This window comes from Tenrec ecaudatus, chromosome 6, assembly GCF_050624435.1.
Source record: "Tenrec ecaudatus isolate mTenEca1 chromosome 6, mTenEca1.hap1, whole genome shotgun sequence".
In the NCBI taxonomy this organism is placed as follows: Eukaryota; Metazoa; Chordata; class Mammalia; order Afrosoricida; family Tenrecidae; genus Tenrec; species Tenrec ecaudatus.
Window position 1 is genome coordinate 19,539,773 of NC_134535.1, and position 20,445 is coordinate 19,560,217.

At 48.5% G+C, this 20,445-nt stretch overlaps 1 protein-coding gene across 1 annotated transcript in view; it reads right to left on the reverse strand.

Annotated features, from left to right (window-relative positions):
* The window catches only part of POLR3B (RNA polymerase III subunit B), a 131,351-nt gene that overhangs the window by 15,269 nt on the left and 95,637 nt on the right, over positions 1 to 20,445 (reverse strand). The window contains exon 23 of the mRNA XM_075551041.1: positions 17,592 to 17,734. Coding sequence (XP_075407156.1) covers positions 17,592 to 17,734 — 143 coding nt within the window. The remainder of the gene's footprint in view (positions 1 to 17,591; positions 17,735 to 20,445) is intronic.

A 20,445-nucleotide genomic window follows, 5' to 3' on the forward strand; every position in this document is an offset into this window, starting at 1 on the left:
TCTCGACAAGAACCAGCTCTCCAAAGACAGGGCTGACTCTTCTGCTCAACTTCGATGACATGCTGGTTCTAACTCTCTGATGGGAAACATTTATGATTGTCGAGGGCGAAACTCTGATGAGAAGGAATGCCCCGTGCGGAATGACCACTGACTATGAATATCCTGGTTTCTGAGTGGCTGCCAGTGACACGGTAATTGGGCTTGTGAGGTGGAATGCTAGAGCATGTGTCATTTTCCCGACTTGCTCTAAAGAGCCTACTCGTCCCTCTATGAAGAACAGATCTGCGCAGTGGTGGCGATTAGGTGCCGTCCAATCAGTTTCCAGTGAGAGCGACCATGTGTCCAACAGAACGCACGAGATACTGCCCAGTCCTGCGCCAGCCTCCCAATGCTGATGCTCGAGCCGTCTTGAGGGCCTTCCTCTGTGTCGCTGCCCCTTTGTCTTACCAAGCTCGATGGGACTGGTCTCTTCTGACACTACGTCCAAAGGATTCAGTCTTGCCACCCTTGCCTCTCAGGAGAATCCGGCTGCACTCCTCCACGACCCATCTGCTGGTTCTCCGGCAGTCCTGCGGAGTGAGCTGACGCGGCCTCCCCACTCAGCAGCATTTAAATCAAGCCGACTGTGCCACTCTTTCTTCCCTCCCAAAATCCATCTTGCCCCACTCAACACCCCTGACAAAACCCCGCGCTTCTGGGAAGTGGGCTCTGAGAGGACAGAGCTGTAAATCTGGGTGCACGGACAATACCACTGCTGAGCAGGAATGAAATGTCCACACTGGCAATTCCCAAAGTGGCCGGCCGGGGACAGGGAAGGCCATCTTGGCTGGGCGGCATGGGAGAGGGGCCAAGGGTGTCTGTGTACACACTGCACCCTTAAAACCATAACCAAAGAAGAAACTCAGAACCCTCTCAGCAGCAGTTCACAGTGCCCTGCTCTCAAGGAAGCTGCCTGCTGCCCCCCTTGCCCCAGGAGAAGGTGGGAGTGCAGGATGGGGGGGGGCACTGATACTGGAGCCTGCATGGGGGGCAGCAGGGTAAGGAGAGAGGGCTCGAGTTGTGCGTTCCCAGTTTGACCAACTTTACGCTGTGATCGAGGGAGAGAAAGCCCCTCCCTTCCACTCTGCGTGGGGCTGCAGGGGAGCCCAGGGCTTATCAGCCCCTCCGCTGCCCCCACCTAGTTACTGCACTCCACAGTGGGCTGAGTCCGACACTCTGCAAAGGGGGGTGGGCACCTGGAAGCCCCAAATTCAATCTTCACAAACTTAAAATTACTTCAGGTTCTGAAAACCCTTTCATATGCCAAGACGGTTCCCATAGCAGACAGCCCTGTGTTGTTTGTTTTGTGTGAAAGTGAATGATAAAGGATGCATGAAATCGACACAGAAAGCCCAGCAGCAGAGAGGACGGAGGCTCTCCATCACGGCGGCTTCTCCCCTGGCTGACTGGCCCAACAATGGGGGCAAGACATCCGACTGCAGTCCTAACACAGCTGTGCATTTCATTAGATGAAGCGCCCGGTGATACAAGTAAATAATTAACTTATTCTGCTCCGCTGCCTGTGCTCATGAGGCCAGTCATAGCTGACGGATTTTAATACAGGGAACACAAAGAGGCCGTAATGAGCTTAGGAGTTACAACAAAATATTTAGACAGAATCTGATGATCGAGAATATCAAATGAGACAGATGATTTTTAAAAAGTTGTATTTTATGCAATTCATTAGGGAGGAGGAGAGGGAGGCTTCTCTCTTTTAAAACCAGACCTTTGTTTTAATACTTCTTCTTCCTTTTTAAAGTATTTCTCTTTCACAATGAGTCTAACCTTTAAAATCAAAACAGGAAACTTGCTTTTCTTATTTGAGAATGAAATACTTAAAACATATTCTTCTCTGGGGACAGAGGCATGAAATTCCTCCTCATATTTAGAACTCTTAAAAGTTACGCTCACTAGCCCTTCCAGCTGGCTTAAACATGTAAATGATATGCAGTCCGCTGCAGCGTGTTAACCCTCCCGGGACTCTGGAAAAGAGGATGGACTACAAATAGACCGTAGCAAATGGAAACTGTTGGGAAACAATTACCGATTCATACCTTAAATGCTTACACAGCATTTCAGATTTTAAAATAAAAATTTCATCCCGGGCTCAGGCTGGTGCCTCCACCCCATTGTTTGTAGCACAGCCTCCTGGCAGCGAAATGCAAATACACCCGCTTAACACGCTCAGGAGAATTTAATACACTGACCAGGGCCGACTGGGAATTAGACCACAAACCCCTCACTGCCGCCTGGGGAAAGAGCTGCTGCTCAGCCTAGGGAGAAGGAGAAACGCACTGCAGAACCCAAGAGTGGAGAGGGACTACAGATGCCCAGTCAATAAAATATGACTCCATCAACATCACGCTTGGTTTCTCTGCAAAGGCCGAGAATGTGGGGAGCAGACTGCCGGCAGGTTGGGAGGTGGCGGTGTCGGGCACCACGCTCTGGGCACACGGACGTGACTTCTCTTTCTGCTCACTGCTTAGTGCTTCTGCTCATCTCCAGGAAAGGTCTGCGCACAAGTCCAGCGAATCCGAACAATTGACGGCGCGTTTCAGACAGCGCTTCTAACTGGTAAAAGCACCTGCCTTGCTCAAAAGTCCCTTTTACTTTTAAGTCACATTTTATTGTGTTAGCGTGAGGTAAGTCATGGATATCTATCTTAGTTTCTATTAACAAACCGTGAACAAAAGGGGGGGGGGGTTGGAAATTTTTTTAAAAATGAAAGCTTCCAGGGACTCTATCAAGACAAGAAAGCAAAGACCAACTGTAGAAGACAATTGTACTAACACCATAAATCCACCAGCTGTTTCCAATGTGGCTTCAATGTGCTGAGAACTGACCAGCAAAAGGTTTTCTATTTTGCTGATAGCCAAGTCTCATTCTAACATCATGAGTGGCTGCAATTTTCCTTTTGCAAGCCTACGTTCTATATCGAACTATTTTGGGATGAAACATCAAACTCTGAGGTTGACGCATATTGTCCTTACCCTGCTTTTTGAGTGAGGAAAGGGAGAGACTCATTGCTCACGATTGCCAAGTGTGCCATGGGCTACAGGGCAGGGAAGAGGCATATGCAGAGGTTCAGGGACTCCCTTCCAGCGGGAGTGGCATCCCACCCAGATGCATGGAACTCACAAGTCAGCCTGCTGAACTCTAACGCTCAGAGGCAGAGCAAGCAAGTCTGGAAGATAGCCTAGAAAATGAGACTCCATCCCAGCAGAAATTACCTACTCGGCTGCTAGTTAAGGTGATTTCCTCTGTGCAGCTTGGCACGCTAAGCCTAGGAAGGAAAGGCTGGTGTTGGGGAGAGGGAGTGTTCTACGAGGCCCAGTATCAACGAAGCTCAGACAGGTGGGGGTCACGCTGTCTGCGAAGAGTTCACCACCCCCTGAGCTCCTTCAGACCAAGACATGGCAAGATATCAAAGAACCAGTGACCTTTATTTGACTCTCGGCTGATATTGTGCTGCAGGGAGGGGGTGTGTTGGGGGAGCACCCGCTTTCTGGGAGAGCCTTAGTAGCTCGGTCATTGTAACGGGGATACTTAGCCACCTATTGCACAAGGCAACTGGGCTCGAAGAACAGATGAGCTAATGTCTGAGAGGTACTTTGAGGTCCTTAGAGAAAGGCAGCATCTAAACACAAGGAATTATTATTATATAAGAAACCTAATTATTCTCAGCAGGACCCAAACTAGCAAAACGGAGGAGATGACCCAATGAACAGAGGCTCCGAAGTGCGTGTGCTGACTTCAGCTGGAGGGCAAAGGCTGCGGAGGGAGGAGAGCGGCCAGTTCGGGGCTGTGCAGCTCACTCACAGGCCTGGGTGGGGCACTGTCCTTCTCTAACTTCACCAGCCCAGGCCTGCCCCTTTCTAGGGGGGGGGGGGGATGGAGAGACAGGAGCTTAATGGGGCCAAACAGCAGCAGAGAAGCTTAGCTCGATTCCTATTAAGTAAGGCGATGCCGGGCTTCGAGTCAACTCATCGCTGCGGGCCTTGATCTGCTCCAGAAACATCAACTTCTAAATCAAAAGGTGAAGGCTAACACAGGTGGTTGTGCTTTTCTTCCCTTCCCCCATCCACCCTGGTTATCGAATTCGCCTCCTTTGCCTTCTCCCACCACCACCTTAAATCATCCGGGGGGGGTGGGGGGGAGAAGAAGGGCACGCGGAGACAAAAACTGTTGGATCATATTAGGCTTTGTGCTGGTGTTGAATCGTTTCCAGACTGATCACATCACTTGCCATATCCCGGTTGACATAATTTTAATTCGGCGCTTCCTTACGTGTTAACAGATAAATAATGCATAAGAAAACTTGATTAGCTTTCTTATTAAAACATCACTCTAAATGAGAGGAGGCGCTAGAAGACAATGCCGTTTTACACGGCTTTCCCAGGAGCAGTTGAATGGTTTGATGTGATAAATTTGCATAGTCTGAAGCACACAAAGGGCTGATTAATTGAAACCCTTACAATGCTTCTGGAAGCAGCTATTGTAAAACAATAACCGTAGGAACTTTACAAAATACACACGGCTGAATGTGTCAAGGGCTTAATAAAATGTGTTGCCCGCTACACTATTTGGAAACAAAATTGGGAGATTTTTATTCTGGGCCATAAAACACTAACCACCCTAATTTCAAAGCTTTCAGTGGATATTTACTGAGAGGTCAGAGGGTTACACTGGTTAGGCTCGTGAAGAACGAGAGAGGTCCCGTTTGAAGAAAGGAGATGAAATGCATCGTCTTGACAACTGGCTGTCGATGTGGGCAAAATCGTTCTCAGTTCTAACATTAATACCTGAGTTGCCTGAATTTCTTTTTAGACCCTAACTCATTTGGCAACATGCAGCCTGTCTTGGGCTCCCAGTGCCTGCTCATTGCACCCTCCCTTCTCTCCCACCTAGAAACTTCCATTCAAGCAGGATCGAGTTGAGTAGGGAGACGGCACACTCTCCCAGCCGGCTTGGAGCTTCAGGCCAGCCGACAGGATTTTAGACAGCCTCATGTGCTACACAAGTACAAGGTGGGGTGTGGGGAGTCAATAACAAGGAGGAGAGAAGGATCTGAGGTGGGGGTGGGGTGGGGGTGTCAGAGCAGCAGCAAACTAGCTACGAGGAGGTACCAAGAGGTGGAAATAAGGGAAAAGTGACGGTGGGGCAGGAGTGGGTTCAAGGAAACAGAGGAAGGACCTAGGAAGCAAAGCAATGGATAGAGGTATAAACATAAGTGTGTACATATGTAAATACATTAATCCACAAAAATAGAGGTATTGACCTATGTACATATATTTATATGGCAATACACTGAGGTAGGGGATGGACTTTGGGCCTCTGCTTATACCCTCCCTCAATACGAGAATACTTTATTTTAACTAATCTGCAGTCTTAGATGTTCACCCGCCCAACACAACTGCTGATGACAAAACGGGTACATAAGCAAATGTGGTGAAGGAGACGGATGGTGCCTGGCTATTAAAAGATACAGCATCTGGGGTCTTAAAGGCTTGAAGTTACACAAGCCGCCATTCAGCAGTGAAGAAACAAATCCACATGGAAGAAGCACACCGCCGGTGCAATCATGAGGAGTCATAGGGACTGGGTAATAGGCATCAGCAGACATATAACAAACAAAAACATATTGTTGAGAATGAGGGGGGCTGGAGCAGAGATCCAAAGTCCATCTGTAGGCAGTGGAACAATCCCCCCACAGAGGGACCACAGTGAAGGGATGAGTCACCAGGGTGCAGTGAAGCATCGATGAAACACACTATCTTCCTCTGGTTCCTCGAGGCTTCCTCATCCCGCACAACCATGACCCCAGTGCTGCTTCTCAATTCAGACTAGACCGGAACATGTACACGGGTATAGAAAGGGATGGGACTCTAGACACACAGGATCCAGGAACAGGAGCGGGAATAGTGATACCAGAAGGGTAGGGGGAAGAGGGGGAGAGGGAGGGAGAAAGGGGGAACCGATCACAATGATCAACATAATCATACACCCCCTCTTCAGGGGGAAGAACAACAGAAAACATGGGGGAAGGGAGGCAGCGGTTGGTATGAGAGATGTAATAACAATGTATAATCGGGGTTATGAGGGTGGGGGTAAGAGGAAGGGGAAAAACAAAAGCTGATCCCAAGGGCTCAATAGAAAGCAAATATCTAGAAAAGAATGAAGGCAGCACATGTACAAACATGCCTGATTCAACTGATACATGGATTGTGATCAGAGTTGTACGAGTCCCCGAGCCCCTTTACTTGCCCAACTTCAGAAAAGAGTCTAGAGAGAGGAACAGACACAGGAAATGCACGCGGAAGCAAGTTAGTCACCGGATTTTGTTTCTCACAGACTTTTTCCCTGTCTTTTTGGTTGCAGGTGAGGTGCCATTTCCCTTGACTTCCTACCCCCTCTGTAGAGTTAGCTGGGGATTATTGGCGGAGCTCGGGAGAGCCCAGGGAAGTGCTCTGCTCATTTTCTGTAACTGCAAACTGGTGGCCAATCACCTGAAGCAAGGAGCCTGCTGTTGGACAAGCTGGGGCTCAAGAGGAAAGAGCCAGACGATTGTACACAGGTGGTCCCTTTGAGCCATTCTGTGACAGGACTACACTTTGATACGGCCAGTCTTCTCTCTTCAAACAAAGGTTGATTCTGCGCCATTGAAACTAGCTGCGTGCCCTTAAGGATTTAGGGGGAGAGGCGGGAGTGCAGCCATGCCCTCACACTGGCAGTTATTAAAAAGCTTCTGTTTGCCAGGACAAACACTCTTGCTCAAATACAGTTTTTCCTCTTCTGAGGAAGGCTCTGTGGTATTGCTGGCCAGCTCTGGGATCCACAGGACTTTTGTTGGAGGTGCTAATCCTTTTTCACACGAGAGACTGAGAAAGGTTCTTTCAGGGAAGTGATATATTGCCCACCCCCCTCCACCCAATCAAAGGAGCCCACTTCTTCCTCCCTCGTTAGGCGGCAGCAGAAAGCTGGAAATATAATCATTCGGTTCGCCAGGACATTGAAATGAAACTGGGGAACTGGGGAGATATTTCGGCAGACTGATACTTTTTACAAAATAATTAAAAAATAAAATAAACTACTGGAGCAGGAAATCTGTTGATCCTTCCAATAAACACACTCATCCTTAGGGGAAGTCAGGGTCATGATGAAAACCATTTTGCCCTCCACGATGACTTCTCTTCATGTAGAACTTAAACCAAAGAACAAGAAGTTAAACATGCAGCTTTCATTTTAATAGAAAGGCTTGTTCCAGACCGGATCTCAATCGGCCTTATATGTGACCCTCTCTTCCTGCGAGTCAGAATCGACTCAATGGCTGTGCGCTTGGGTTTCCAGTTTATCTCTTCCTATTCGGTAATTATCTTTAAAGCTGGTCACAAGCGAGACCATTCCAGACCAATGTTCTATATGTCATTGTTTGTCCATCATCTAAGGCAAGACTTCACCCTACAAGTACCTAGAAGTCTAGAACGCGTGGCAAGGGGATCCAGACTTCAGGGATTAAAAACTTTGCCCTAACGCAACTTAAAACAAAACCGAGTGAAACTTTACCTCCTTCGGAAACAAACAGGCAACAGATCGCTCCCTTGGGTGTGTGGAATGTTACTAGGGTATGATCGCATCTTCTCCAGGATCTTACCTATCACTAGAGGCAGCACTCATTGCCCTAGAAGTCTCGTCAAAGGCCCAGCTCCTGTGGGAGACAGGCTCGGCCTGCACATCACTGAGAGTCTTTCGATTTTCTCAGAAGGCCAGACGGGATGGAAATTTCCTTATATGAAAAGTACTCTGAGTGAGTCCTGTCTTATTGTTGAGCCGGGAGTTCTTTGTGGTACCTTTGCACTGACATACCTCAGCAGCTGGCTCTCTGCTCAGCCAACTCTTTTGCTTGAGGCCACAAAAGGCGATACTGTGCTTTCGTGCCTCGCTGTATTGGTAAACAGCTCTGAACACATGCCTTCACCCTCCCGAGTGGACCTTCTTTGGCCCACAGCGTCCAGTGGTTGGTTGTCTCACACGGCCCTGATGCTGGTCCCCAGTGACTCACTCTCATTCTCGCGCTCTGGTGTACCCAGCCCTCTGTCGTGTCCATTCTTCTCCATGAGCTCTTTTATAACCTGTGGCCTATGTAAGACAGCTTTGCGTCTGCAGTCTATTCACCTCTGCTTCAGTTCACATCTAAGCAGCTGACCACCTCTGAAATGACTGGACTGGAGATGAGGCAGTCATGTGCAGTGAACAGAAGCTTCGAGTCTTCTCTGGTGGGTACAAGGGATATGTATGTGAAGAAGCAATAGGCGCAGACACGCAATCTATACCCGACTGGTGGACAAGCAGCCCAGCCGCCACCATACTGCTAGAGGAGACTGACCATAAGGCACCATTAGGCAGCTTGACTACGCTTTCTGAACATCGGGAAGAACAAACACGAGGGATGGAGCAATGGAAGAGGACAGGCATAAAGGCACACGCTTTCAAAAGAACCTTGAAAATCCCCCCCTCCCCCCCCCCGGGAATGCTTATGGGCTAACTTACAGAAGACGTCATGAAGGAAACTGGCCTTCCCAACAACCATGTCACCATCTCAAAAATGCACGCAGGGACGGCTGTGAGGACAGTGCGGGCGGGGTAGCGCTTCATGAGACAAAGCACTGCGTGGATCTTGGTGTGACACATGCCCTCTAAAAGCTCACAGCATGTCAACATTTTCATCGGTTCATGACAGGGCAACTGCAAAGCACCTATGACTGCGAAGCAGGCTGTGTTTCATGTCCTTGTCCACATCCAGCTCTCGCAACTCCCGTTGTGTCCCTCCCTCAGTGCCTGGCCCACAGTTGTGCAGCTCTGCACACCCAATGGTCCAGATACCTTGCCAGCACTTCGCCAGCCTTCCTTCTTCTGACTTAAACTCACACATCCAGCCAGGTGTGTCTGAAACCTGATCAAAGCTGAGAGTTCAAAAATGTAGTTCCTTTGGCATCTGCTCACATTCTTGAGAATCCTGAATTCTAATCAAGGCGACCAGAAGACTACCAGACGAACAATTCAAGGAGGGGGAAGGGGCAGGGCAGTGTTTTATAACGGTTGACTTGAAATGGACAGAGTGCTTGAGAATACAGCTCTGTTTTACCAGCACATCTCAATACTTCTGAGGAACTCAAGTGGCAAAGAGGGCTATGCACTGACCTGTTAACCACAAGGCCGGCGGTTCAAGCCCACTAGTCACTCTGTGGGAGAACTATGGGGCTGCCTGCTCCAATAAAGACTTAAAATCTCAGAAACCCAAAGGGGCAGTTCCCCTGTCCTATAGGGTTGCTATGAGTCAGAACTGATTTGATGGCAAGCAGTGAGTTTTTCTTAAAAACTCCTGGCATGCATTTCTGGAACAAGGAGGGCGTGTGGGACTAGATACTGACTGAATTGATGGCAGAAGAACTGGGGGAAGCTCGTTACCCAGGAGGAATTGGAATTGTGAGAATATGTTCATCTTGAGAAGACACAAAAAAAATAGTAGAAGAAGAAATACGAAGAGCTATCTTTTCTAATGTGAAGTTTTGAGGAATACGGCACTCTTGAAGCTAAATGGTAACAAAATCTCCGAAGAGAGAAAGCCACCTTTACCTGGAGTTAGCAGACTGGGAAAAGCACCTAGAAGCAAATCCTGGCTCCCAGTGTTCAGTGGGCAACTCATCTCTAGGAGCCTCACTTTCCTCACTAGGTAACAAACAATACGGCGAGACCTGCCAAGGCGAAAAAGATAAGCTCCAGATGAAACGCCTGTAAGCGATTCACGCATAAAACGCAGGGGACTACACATCCCATCTCGAGCCCAATCCTCTGTCCCCGCCCCAAGCTGCCTACAGAGCACCGTCACGTGGAGTCTGGCATGGCCTTTCAAACCTGACGTCCAGTCTCGTACACTCTTGATTCGACGTAACTCTCAGATCGCTTCCTTCCCCAGCCTGTCCTCCTTGGTAAATAGCACCACCAGCTGCTTGGGCCACCAACTTCCATCTCAGCTCCTGCTTCTCCCTCCCTCCCAGATCCGAGTCCTACTGTTTCCAGCTCCAAAATATGCCTAGAATCCATTCACTTCTTGCTGGGTTCTACTGCTGCTCTGGCCACCGTCATTTCTTGTCTGGACCACTGGACGTCTCCTTCCCTGCTCCCTCCTCTGCCCAGCTCTCCATACAGAGGCCAAGGTGATCCTTTAAACTAAAACTGTAAGTTAAACCTTGTCACGATGTGGCTTGTATTCACCATTCAACAGTTTCTAGCATATTTAGAACAAAGTGCTAACTCTTTTTGACTAATTCTCTGAGAGTTTTTAAAACTTTACGGTATAACCTTCGAAGGAGCACAATGGACAATGAGGAATCAGTGGATGAATGAGAATTCTACAATTTCGGAAGATGATGAGTAGAAGCAGGAACAGGAAGTGACTGAAGGGAAGGAGAAAGCTGGCCAGGAGAGCCCTTAGGGGGTGTGAAAAGCGAGCCAACTCAGCCTTCAACCCCTTCCTGTGAAGACTCAGGACACACAGGGCTGAGGAAAGTGGGGGGGGGGGCGTGCTGGGGGACACTCAGTTAAGCAGTCCCTTGGGCCCTAACTTCTAAAATGTATCTTGATTTTGGTTCCTTCTCACCATTTCCACTACTATCGTTCTTTTCCAAGCCACAACTAACTCTCCACTGGGGTTTCCTGGGCGCCTTCTTCCAGGCGCCCCCTGCCGGGGTCTGTTCTCATTGTCACGGCTGGAGTGCTTCAGACCATCCCTCTCTTCTGCGCAAAATCCTCCACGGACTGGGTCGGCTCTCTGGCTCACTCTGAGCAAAAGCCGAGGGCCAGTCAGTGACGTTCGGAGTCCCTCCTGGACCTCCTTGCTGGTCACCCCATGCTGGAGGCTGACTGCACCCTCTGGGCCTTCCTCCTGCCCGGGTCCTCTTCATCATGGAGGTTTCATCCTTCACTTCCGTCAGGTCTTCACTCAAAGGACAGAGCTTCAGCGAGACGCTCGGCCTAATTCGCCCACAGTGAGGCAACAGTTCTACCTACAGACCCAGACCCAGACCCTTCCACTACTTCCTGCTACTTAAAGCTCAGGCCTTGGGGAAAAGCTGCTATTCCAAGCACCCTACCCCCAGATACTAAAACAAACAGACCTCAAGCAACAGAGACAGAATGAAGAACACATAAAACCGCATGAAAACGACAGAACTGGAGAAAAACTACTAAGATATATGGACTGCTATTAGAATAAGAAAAACATGAATGAAAAAATCAAATTATTGTTAAGTAAAATTCAAATGTCATTAGGCGGTCTCGAAAATAAAGTCGAGCGAGTCTGCTAGAGAGAACAAGAAGAGAAAATGTAAGCAAGAACAGAAAAAGAAAAGAAAATCCAAACACTGCTCTGGAGCAGAGGAAACAAGGAGGAGGCTCTCAAGCAGACCAGAAGCCATCTGCGAACAGAAGGACCAAGAACCCACAGTGTGGGGGACCGTGGTCTCCCAGCAAAGAAAGGAAAAGGAGGCCCAGGACAGCGATATAATCTTGAGGACAAGGGGGCACTTGACACATGCTATGGTATTTTCAATCTCCTCCTACGAATGCAAAAGCATAAGAGGTCAACGAATAAGGAAGGCAGTGGAAAAGTTGATGCATCTGGATTATGGTGTTGGTAATGAACACCGAATGAACACGGACTGCCAGAGAACAAACAAGTGCAGCTTGGCAGACGTACAGCCAGATGCTTCTTAGACTCTTGTACTTGGGTATGTCCTCAGGAGGGACCAGTCCCTGGAGAAGGACATCATGCTTGCTAAAGGGTCAGCAAACAAAGAAAGAAAGAAAGAGGAAGAGTCTCTAGGAGACAGGTTGGCATAGTTGCAGCAACAGTATGCTCCCACGCAGGAAGGACTGTGCGGGTGGCACAGGACCTGGCACTGATTTACCCTGTTGGGCACGGCCGTGAAGAGTCAGAACCAACCTGACAGCACCTGGCACCACTCTACTGCAGGCTGAGAGGGCTTGCTAACCCTTAGAAAACCTTTCCACAACATACAAGATCATAACAGCCCGGCTCTCCCAATTGTCCTGAGGGGATCAATTGCTCAACTCACCTACGACCAATTCTTGCCACATTGGCTAAAAGTATTGGCTTCTAGAACAACCAGTACGGTCTGGATCAAAAGGAGGGGCGTGAGTGTGAGTGTAGGGGTCTAGAAGGGAGACCTTCTAGAAAAACAAAAAAAAAATGGTCCCAATAGACTAGCTATTGATCATGTAGAAATATGTCTTTGTATGGAGAGGCTGGTGATGGCATGAGAAGAATGGTAGTAGGAATACAGAAAATTAATTAAATAATAAAAGTTACGATTGCGTATTAACTTCAGGGAACAATCCCTTCACACACAAACCACAAAGCTGTATTAACAGGGTGGCACGCAGTCACTATATTAATAGGGGTGACACGCAGTCACTATATTAACAGGGGGGACACGCAGTCACTATATTAACGTGGTGACACACAGTCACTATATTAACAGGGGGTGACACACAGTCACTATATTAACAGGGGGTGCCCCGCAGTCACTATATTAACAGGGGGGACACGCAGTCACTATAGTAACAGGGGGGACACGCAGTCACTATATTAACAGGGGGGACACGCAGTCACTATATTAACAGGGGGGACACGCAGTCACTATATTAACAGGGGGGACACGCAGTCACTATATTAATATGGTGACACGCAGTCACTATATTAACAGGGGGTGACACGCAGTCACTGTATTAACGTGGTGACACGCAGTCACTATATTAACAGGGATGACACGCAGTCACTATATTAACGGGGGTGACACGCAGTCACTATATTAACAGGGATGACACGCAGTCACTATATTAACAGGGGGGGCACGCAGTCACTATATGGACAGGGGTGACACGCAGTCACTATATTAACAGGGGTGACACACAGTCATTATATTAACAGGGGTGACACGCAGTCACTTTATTAACGGGGGTGACACACAGTCACTATATTAACAGGGGGGACATGCAGTCACTATATTAACAGGGGTGGCACGCAGTCACTTGGCTGGAGCGGGAGCTCTAGTTGTGCAGCCGCAGCAGTGAATCCGCAATAATCACAGAAGCAGAGCTTGGCGATCTCGACGGGGTGGGGGAGGAGTGAGTGTGCTCTATGTCATAAGAAGAAGCCCATAGGGAAGATTTAAAGTTGAGGAATGAAGATGTTGTTTAAGAATATTATTTAGAAATATGAAGCTAAAAATAAGCAACAGTTATTCCGGGGAAGTAGAATTGGAGGACAGACTTCTATCAACTTATCATTATCGACTATCTGCTAAGTGTCTGCTAGGGACTGATGTTTTCAGTACACATACAAAAACAAAACAAAACTTTCATTTTTGCACTATTTGGCTTTTTTAAAAACCTCAAAAGTGCATATATCATATTATTAAACAAAATGTTACACCTGAAATAAATCTATGTTTAGTTAAGGGTCCCATTAATCCTTCCTATTGTTCTGTCACAGTTACTTTATCTATGTGTGCGTGTGTGTGTGAGTGTGTGTGTGTGCTGGCTTGCTTTCCCCCCAGTCTGTTCAGCAAATCAGATGAAGCTGGAAAAGAAGGCAATCCCGAGGGAATCCAGTCTAATCAGAAGGTTTTACCCTGGGATTAAAAGCCATCTGGAAAAGGACAACTAGGAAGACAGACTCCACTGGAAGGGAAAGGTCGCCTAACCCCGCGCGACCTCCTTTCAGTTTCGCACAGAGATGCGCGCGCTCAAGTCTCTAGGTAGAGTTCATCTTTACAACCTGCTGCTTCCGATGCTGGAGCCTGGCAACAGCTTCCGTCCGTGAACACAACCCCGGTCACAGGAACAGCTTGGAAAGAGGAACGGAGCACACACACTGGCCGCACTGGGAGGTCTGCGTTGACAGGCCCCTACTTGTCAGGTGGCACAATGACTAAGCTCTCGGCTGATGATTGAACCCATGGAGCGAGAGGTGGCACTCTGTCCCTTGGAAACCTCTGGGATGTTCTACTCGGTGTGACATGGTTGAGGCCTCTACCTCAACTCCGTGACAATGGGCACCAGTCAGGGATGGGTGGCCTTTTCAAAAGGCATGCTGTCTAGACACTCCATGCACTCACACATCATAAAGGTACAGCTTAAGGCCAGAGTAAAATCAGCTCATCAAAGCGTCTCTCCTTCTTTTCACCTGCACTGCCTTCTAGCATCCTTTCATCCACTCACTCACACAATCCTTATCCACTACCTGCTAAGCGTCTACTAGGAGAACGGCTTTCCTTCTTGACCTGCTCCAAGAGCACAAGGACATGGCACAAGCCCCTGTCCTTAGGGAGTTCAGTGGAGCTGGGGCACAGTGTGGGATCACTGAAACGGATGAGGACACAGGATGCAGGGAGAGTTGAAGCTTGTGCACAGAGTCAGAACACAGGTGCTTTCCCATCATGAGCATTCCGGCAACACTGTCAGTGTCCACATTTGAAAACCTACTTGTCAACCTTTGCTCTAATACCACACCCAGCCTGTTGCCATGAGTCCACCACAATGCAGGGACACAACAGGACAGAGCAGGACTCCTCACGCAGAGGGACTGTCAGTTTAAACCACTAGCCTTTCGGTTGGTAGCTGACTGAGTGCTAGCCACTGACCCCCCAGGGTCCCTGCGCAAGTCGAGTAAACCGAGTGTGAACAAGGTTACTGTTACACCAGAATGGCTTAAGAGTGCAGCTGGGACACTGTCAAGAAAAGACAGGAGACAGAGAAAAATAGTTTCAGGAGAGTCATCTGTCGGTATCTGCAGGGAATGGGTTCCAGGAACCCCTTGGATACCCAAATCCTTAGCTGCTCACGTTCCTTATGGCAGGGTATCTGCACACAATCTTCATATCATCTCTAGATGACTCGTCACACCTAGGACCATGGAAATGCTCCTTGAGCCTTTCTCCCCACCCCCATACTTTCCACCCAGGGTAGGATGAATTTATGGGTGTAGAACTCCCGGATATGGAGGGCCCGTTTTACAGAGAATCTGATTTTCACAGATAAGCAGTTCTTCTAACTAAAGAAAGCCCCAGCACTCAAAGAGTATTGGAGCTGTATGAATTAAGAGTGTCGAATTCACACAGATGGATACAATTCTAACACATTGAGAAGGAAATAAGCTTGCTTTTGTCAATGGAACTAAAAATGCTTTGGATTAAAACAGGATCTTAGTTTGATACTGTTCCACCAGCAGAAGGCTGGGTTCATATGATTGAACAAACAGTAATCATTGTTTAATACATTTGATAAAAATGTGGCTGGCAATAAACAGTTAAAATCAACAAACACATTATGTGTAGCAATCTTCAAACCAATGAATCAAAACCGAGAAGAGACTGAAAAGCTAACATGACATTCAGCACTGAAGAGTAAAATTGGTTCCTATGAAGAACATTTCCAATGACTGTCTAATAGCCAGTGTTCGCAATTACTACACCGTTTGTTAAGCATTCACCCCTACGTGCTAGGAAGGAGGCTAACCACTTAACCGGCAGGACAGCTTAGTAGGTAGTTAAGGGCAAGCACTCTGGTACTGGGCTGCCAGGGTTCAACGATCAGTTCTGCCACCAATGTGGGTGTCTCTGTTCTCTCATCTGTACAAGGCAGAGAATAACAGTAGTTACGTCACAAGACAGTGTGACAGTCCAGCAACTGGGGTCTCTCAAGCTAGCTCATGACAGCCATCTACGGTGTAACTATTGGTCTCTTGCTCTCCATAGGAAAGCAGAGGGATGAGAATCATAGACACGTGGAAGCACGAAGTCGAATGGACCTCACAAACATCATGACCCTGAGACCAGACGAAGTAAATGGTGCCCGACGACTGTTCTATCTACTACCAACTGCTCGAAGAAGGATCACATTAGAAGGTCCTGAATAGAGTGGGGAAAAAATGCGAAACAAAACTCAAAATCGTAAAAACGACCTTATTGGTTGGATACAGAATGGGGGAATTCGAGACGACGGCCCTTGGATCTGGAACTGAAGTTCTCACCAGGACACAGACGTTCAAGTGGACAAGAGGATCCCTGAGGTGGACACATCTTCGAATAAACACATAAGATCAAAAGGGCAGTACATGGCAAAGGACAAGGTTCATAAGGGTTGTGTAGAAGAGGAATGGAGATAGGATGACAGGGAAGAAGTGGGGGGCTGCAGTGAATGCAATGAAATGCATGTGGTGGTGGGGTGAGTGTAAGATGGCTCATCTGCTTGGTACATCTTTACCTCATTCACCACAAAATGTGAAGCACTTTTAAATGGGAAGTAAGAGGACACCCTGCTAATAATGATTCAATCAATACTGAGAGAGTGCAATGATTCTTGAAAAACCAAACCACAAATGGGTGAAAACACTGCAGGAGCCATAAATGACAACAGCAGATGTGACAACAGGACTGGGTGGAGGAACAAGAGCTAGAGAGTGAGTATGTGCGATGGATGAAGCTTTGCCTTGGGCTCTAATATCAGCTCGGCCATGAACTAACAGTCTGTGTGGTCCTGACTGGCTGCTGAATGTGCAGGACTGATATTATGAGGCTTCTTCTAGCACGGACACTAAAAGTACTCCTGCTGTCCTTGGGTGCCACCGAGTCAACGCTGCCCCAGAGCGGCCCCGTGTGACAAAGCAGAATGGTCCCGGGGAGTTCCTAGGCTGCCATCTCCCCAGTCAGTCAGAAAATCAAAAGGTGTGCTGCCTTGGGTAAGTCTAGTGCACAAGACCTCTTCAACGTTTTACCCAGCAAGGATGTCACTTTAACGACTAAGGGGAGCCTGACCCAGCCGAACTATGTCCAAGCGCCTCACAGATAAGTGAAAGTTGGATACTGACCAAGGACGACCAAAGAAAAATCCACGTGTTGAATGACAGTGCCGGTGACGAGAGCAATGGAGCGCAGGAGCCAGAGTGCTCCTTGAAGAGAGGGCGGTGCGACTTCATCCCACACACTTTGGACAAGTTGGCAGGGCAGAGCCGTCCCTGGGAAGGGACATCATACTTGGTAAAGCAAAAGGCCAGGGGAAAGAGCAAGGCCATGACGGAGGTGGATTGGCAGTGGTGCAACCACGGGTTCTAACGTAACCACTGTGACGACGGCGCCGCCGGACGAGGCGGTAGTTGGTTCAGTTGTACACAAGGTTGCTGTGAGTCTCGAACTCACTCAATGGCACCTAACAATGTGCATATTTAACACAGTAAGAAAAGCGAGGATTCTTTGTGGGAAAACGGAATTAAAACACATCGGAATTTCTCCAGTGCAAGCGTCTTCATATCCATAGGTTAATTTGAAAAATAAAATAAGAATAATTGCTATAACAATATAAGAATCTTTCAAACATACATTTTTTAAAGGGGAAGGCATAAAACAAAATAGCCATGTGCCAGATACTCGAATGCATGCAGCTTTCCAAGCCAGTTGAGAAGTGACACCATCTACCTTTTTGCCCGTGACGACTACTGAACTTGTCTCCGATCTCCGGCCGCCGGGTCTGCCGCAGCAGCATTTTGATCAGAAACGCATCCTCAGCGTTGGACGAGATCATCACCTTCTCAATATAGGAATCCGTCGCCCCTTTGTAGCTAAGGTTAAAAGGAAAGGCATTGAAACTGAGTTTTCAAAGTGCCCTTTGAGAACCTAGATTATTCCGACATTTTGATTTGGTGGCTCTGAAAGATTTATTTTGCAACATTATAATCCTAAATTTACAATGTCCCTCTTAAGAGTCCCAGTGTTTAGGATGGTTAGCAGTTGCTGGAAATTTCTTCAGAGGCAGAAATTTAATCTTTACTACCACCCACTCCAGAGGTGCCCTATCCTCCTCATCTGTGGGGGAAACTGAGGCCGGGACGAGTTTGGACTATAACTCAGGCTTTGCCAGGTGGTCTGATCTCCCCAGCTTTCCAACAGCTATTTCACAGTCTGCCTCTTGTCTGCTTCTAACACCACACACGTCCTTAAGATGCTTCTAGGCTCTGGAAAGATGAAAAGTAAGTAGGCCTGCCTGTGTCCTGCCCAGGTGGAACGCACAGACCAGTGCAGAGGAGAGCCAGTGCAGGAGAGAAGGCAGTTATACGGGGGCCCGAGAGGCCCAAGGGAGCAGCCATTCGCCAGAGGCTGGGGGTGACCATGGCTTCAGGGAGGGGCTCCCAGAGTTGCAGCCTGAACAGCAGAAGGACCATCCGGGCAGAGAACACCTGGAACAAAGGCAGAGGCGGAGCGAATGGTGCACTTTGGAAAATACAAGGCTGCTGACTGGAAACACGGTGTGCGAAGAGGCAGGAAGGTATGCCTAGGGTGGTAGAAGGTCTTGCGTCTTACTGTTTCTTTACTTGGCCTTCATCCCACAGACAACAGTCTCATGAAAAGATTTTAAGGGAGAATGACACGACCAGATGAATAACAAAGACATCACTCTGGCAGAATAGGTGGAGCAATAAGAAACAGTCCCCGCAGGTGAGGAGGGTCAGAACTCAAGCAGCAAGAGCAGGGAGCGGGAGGAGAGACAGGCCTCACAGGCCTGCAGCTGCTGTGGGGTGGGCCCAGGAGACAGGTTTGGTTTTTGCCGAGGTAGATGGATGGCTGACTGGTCTCTGGGGAGCCAGGGGGAGGAGCGTGTTTAGAGCTGGAGCTGGGGTGGGGAGGACAGCTTTGCTCTGGGCTTGGACCCTCGAGGTGCAGCCAGGTAAAAGCTGCCCATGCAGGGCTGGTGCTGAAATGGGCTGGGTTTCTCTGGAAGCTGCCAGCATAGAGAAAAGAACTATTTGGGCCCAGTAGCCAGCCTCTGGGGAAAGGATCGGGAGAAATGAGGTTAGGGCACGGGAGGGCAGAAAATACCACCCCTCACCCCACCCCCAGGAGAAATCAGGAGGAGGGAAGACTTGGAGCAGGAAAAGGAAATGCTCGCCTTTGGGCTAGGAAGAACATCACTCATGCAACCATCGTTGTAATTTCCAAAGAACTTGGTTCTGCCCTCTCCTGAGCAGGGCTGGTCCATCTCCTGACTCCATGGCCCAGAACACTTGACTCTGATGCCAGACTGCATGAGCTCAAGCCCTGCCTCTGCCACTTGTGGCTGGGTGACCTTGGAATGTTACCCACTCACTGTGTGTGCCTGTTTCTACACTGCTCGGATGAGGGTACTAACAGAACACGGCTGGGGTGGGGACAGGATAACGAACACAGGAACAATATAAAGAACAGGAAGTGGTCCAAGGTTAAATGCTCAGCGCACCTGCCACGATCAGTGTAACAACTGCATTTATTTTTGTGCGTAGGTCTCCAACTAGATGTGACTCCTTGCAGGCGATGTTTGTAGCTTTTTTGCTCTCTATCCCTGGAAGGACAGGCGCCTGGTGGCACAGTGGTTACACACTGGGCTGCTAACCACAAGGTCAGCAGTTTGAAGCCACCAGTCTCTCCATGGGACAAAGATGAGGCTTCCTACTCTCAGAAACCCAAGGGGGAGTTCTACTCTGTCTGGTAGGGTTTCTATGAGTCAGAATCCACTCACACGCAGTTGGTTTTTGTTGTGGTTGTTTTGTATCCCTGGCATGGCTGCTATCACACAGTAGGTACTCAACACCTGTGTGCGAAATACACTTATTAAACTACCTGTCACAGCTCAGGAATCCAGTCCTCCATCTTCCCTCCCTGCCACCTTGCAAATTTCGTTAAACTAGTTCCCTTTACACTGGGCTAGACACCTGTTACCTTGTCTAGTTTGTTTTTGTATCAGGCTGTGGCCGCTGACATCGGCCCATGTCATATTTCATTCCATTTGAGAGCTTGGCGAGAATTAAAGAGTCAGAAGTCTCTTTGATTGTGCAGATGAAAGAAGTCCGGCCAGTGGCCTAAGAAGATGCCATCTGGCATGGGCAGCACTACACAGTGGGCTGTTCAGTCATCTAGTGTCCTGGTGATGCCTCTTCTTGCCCAAACTATCTTGGCTCACTTATTTATCCCGAATACAAATCAGATCGAGTCAACTGAATCCCCAACTCTTCACAACCTCACTCAGCAAGGTACCTGGACCCTCCAAAGCCCAGGTACCTTTGGGTCCAGGTGCCTTACATCTTGGTGCTCCCTCCACCTGGAGCATGCTGCCCACCTAGGCCACAGCTCAGCACCAGCTGAGACATCCCAAACGGTTCCAGAGCAGCTGGGCTGATCTTCTGCCATGCTATGATGAGTGGCAGTCTAAGTGAGAGTATGAACATGCCAAAGTTCTGTTTCTAGTTCGCCAACCCACCAAGGCCCAACTTCCATTTCCCCCTTCTTTGGCTTTCTTTGT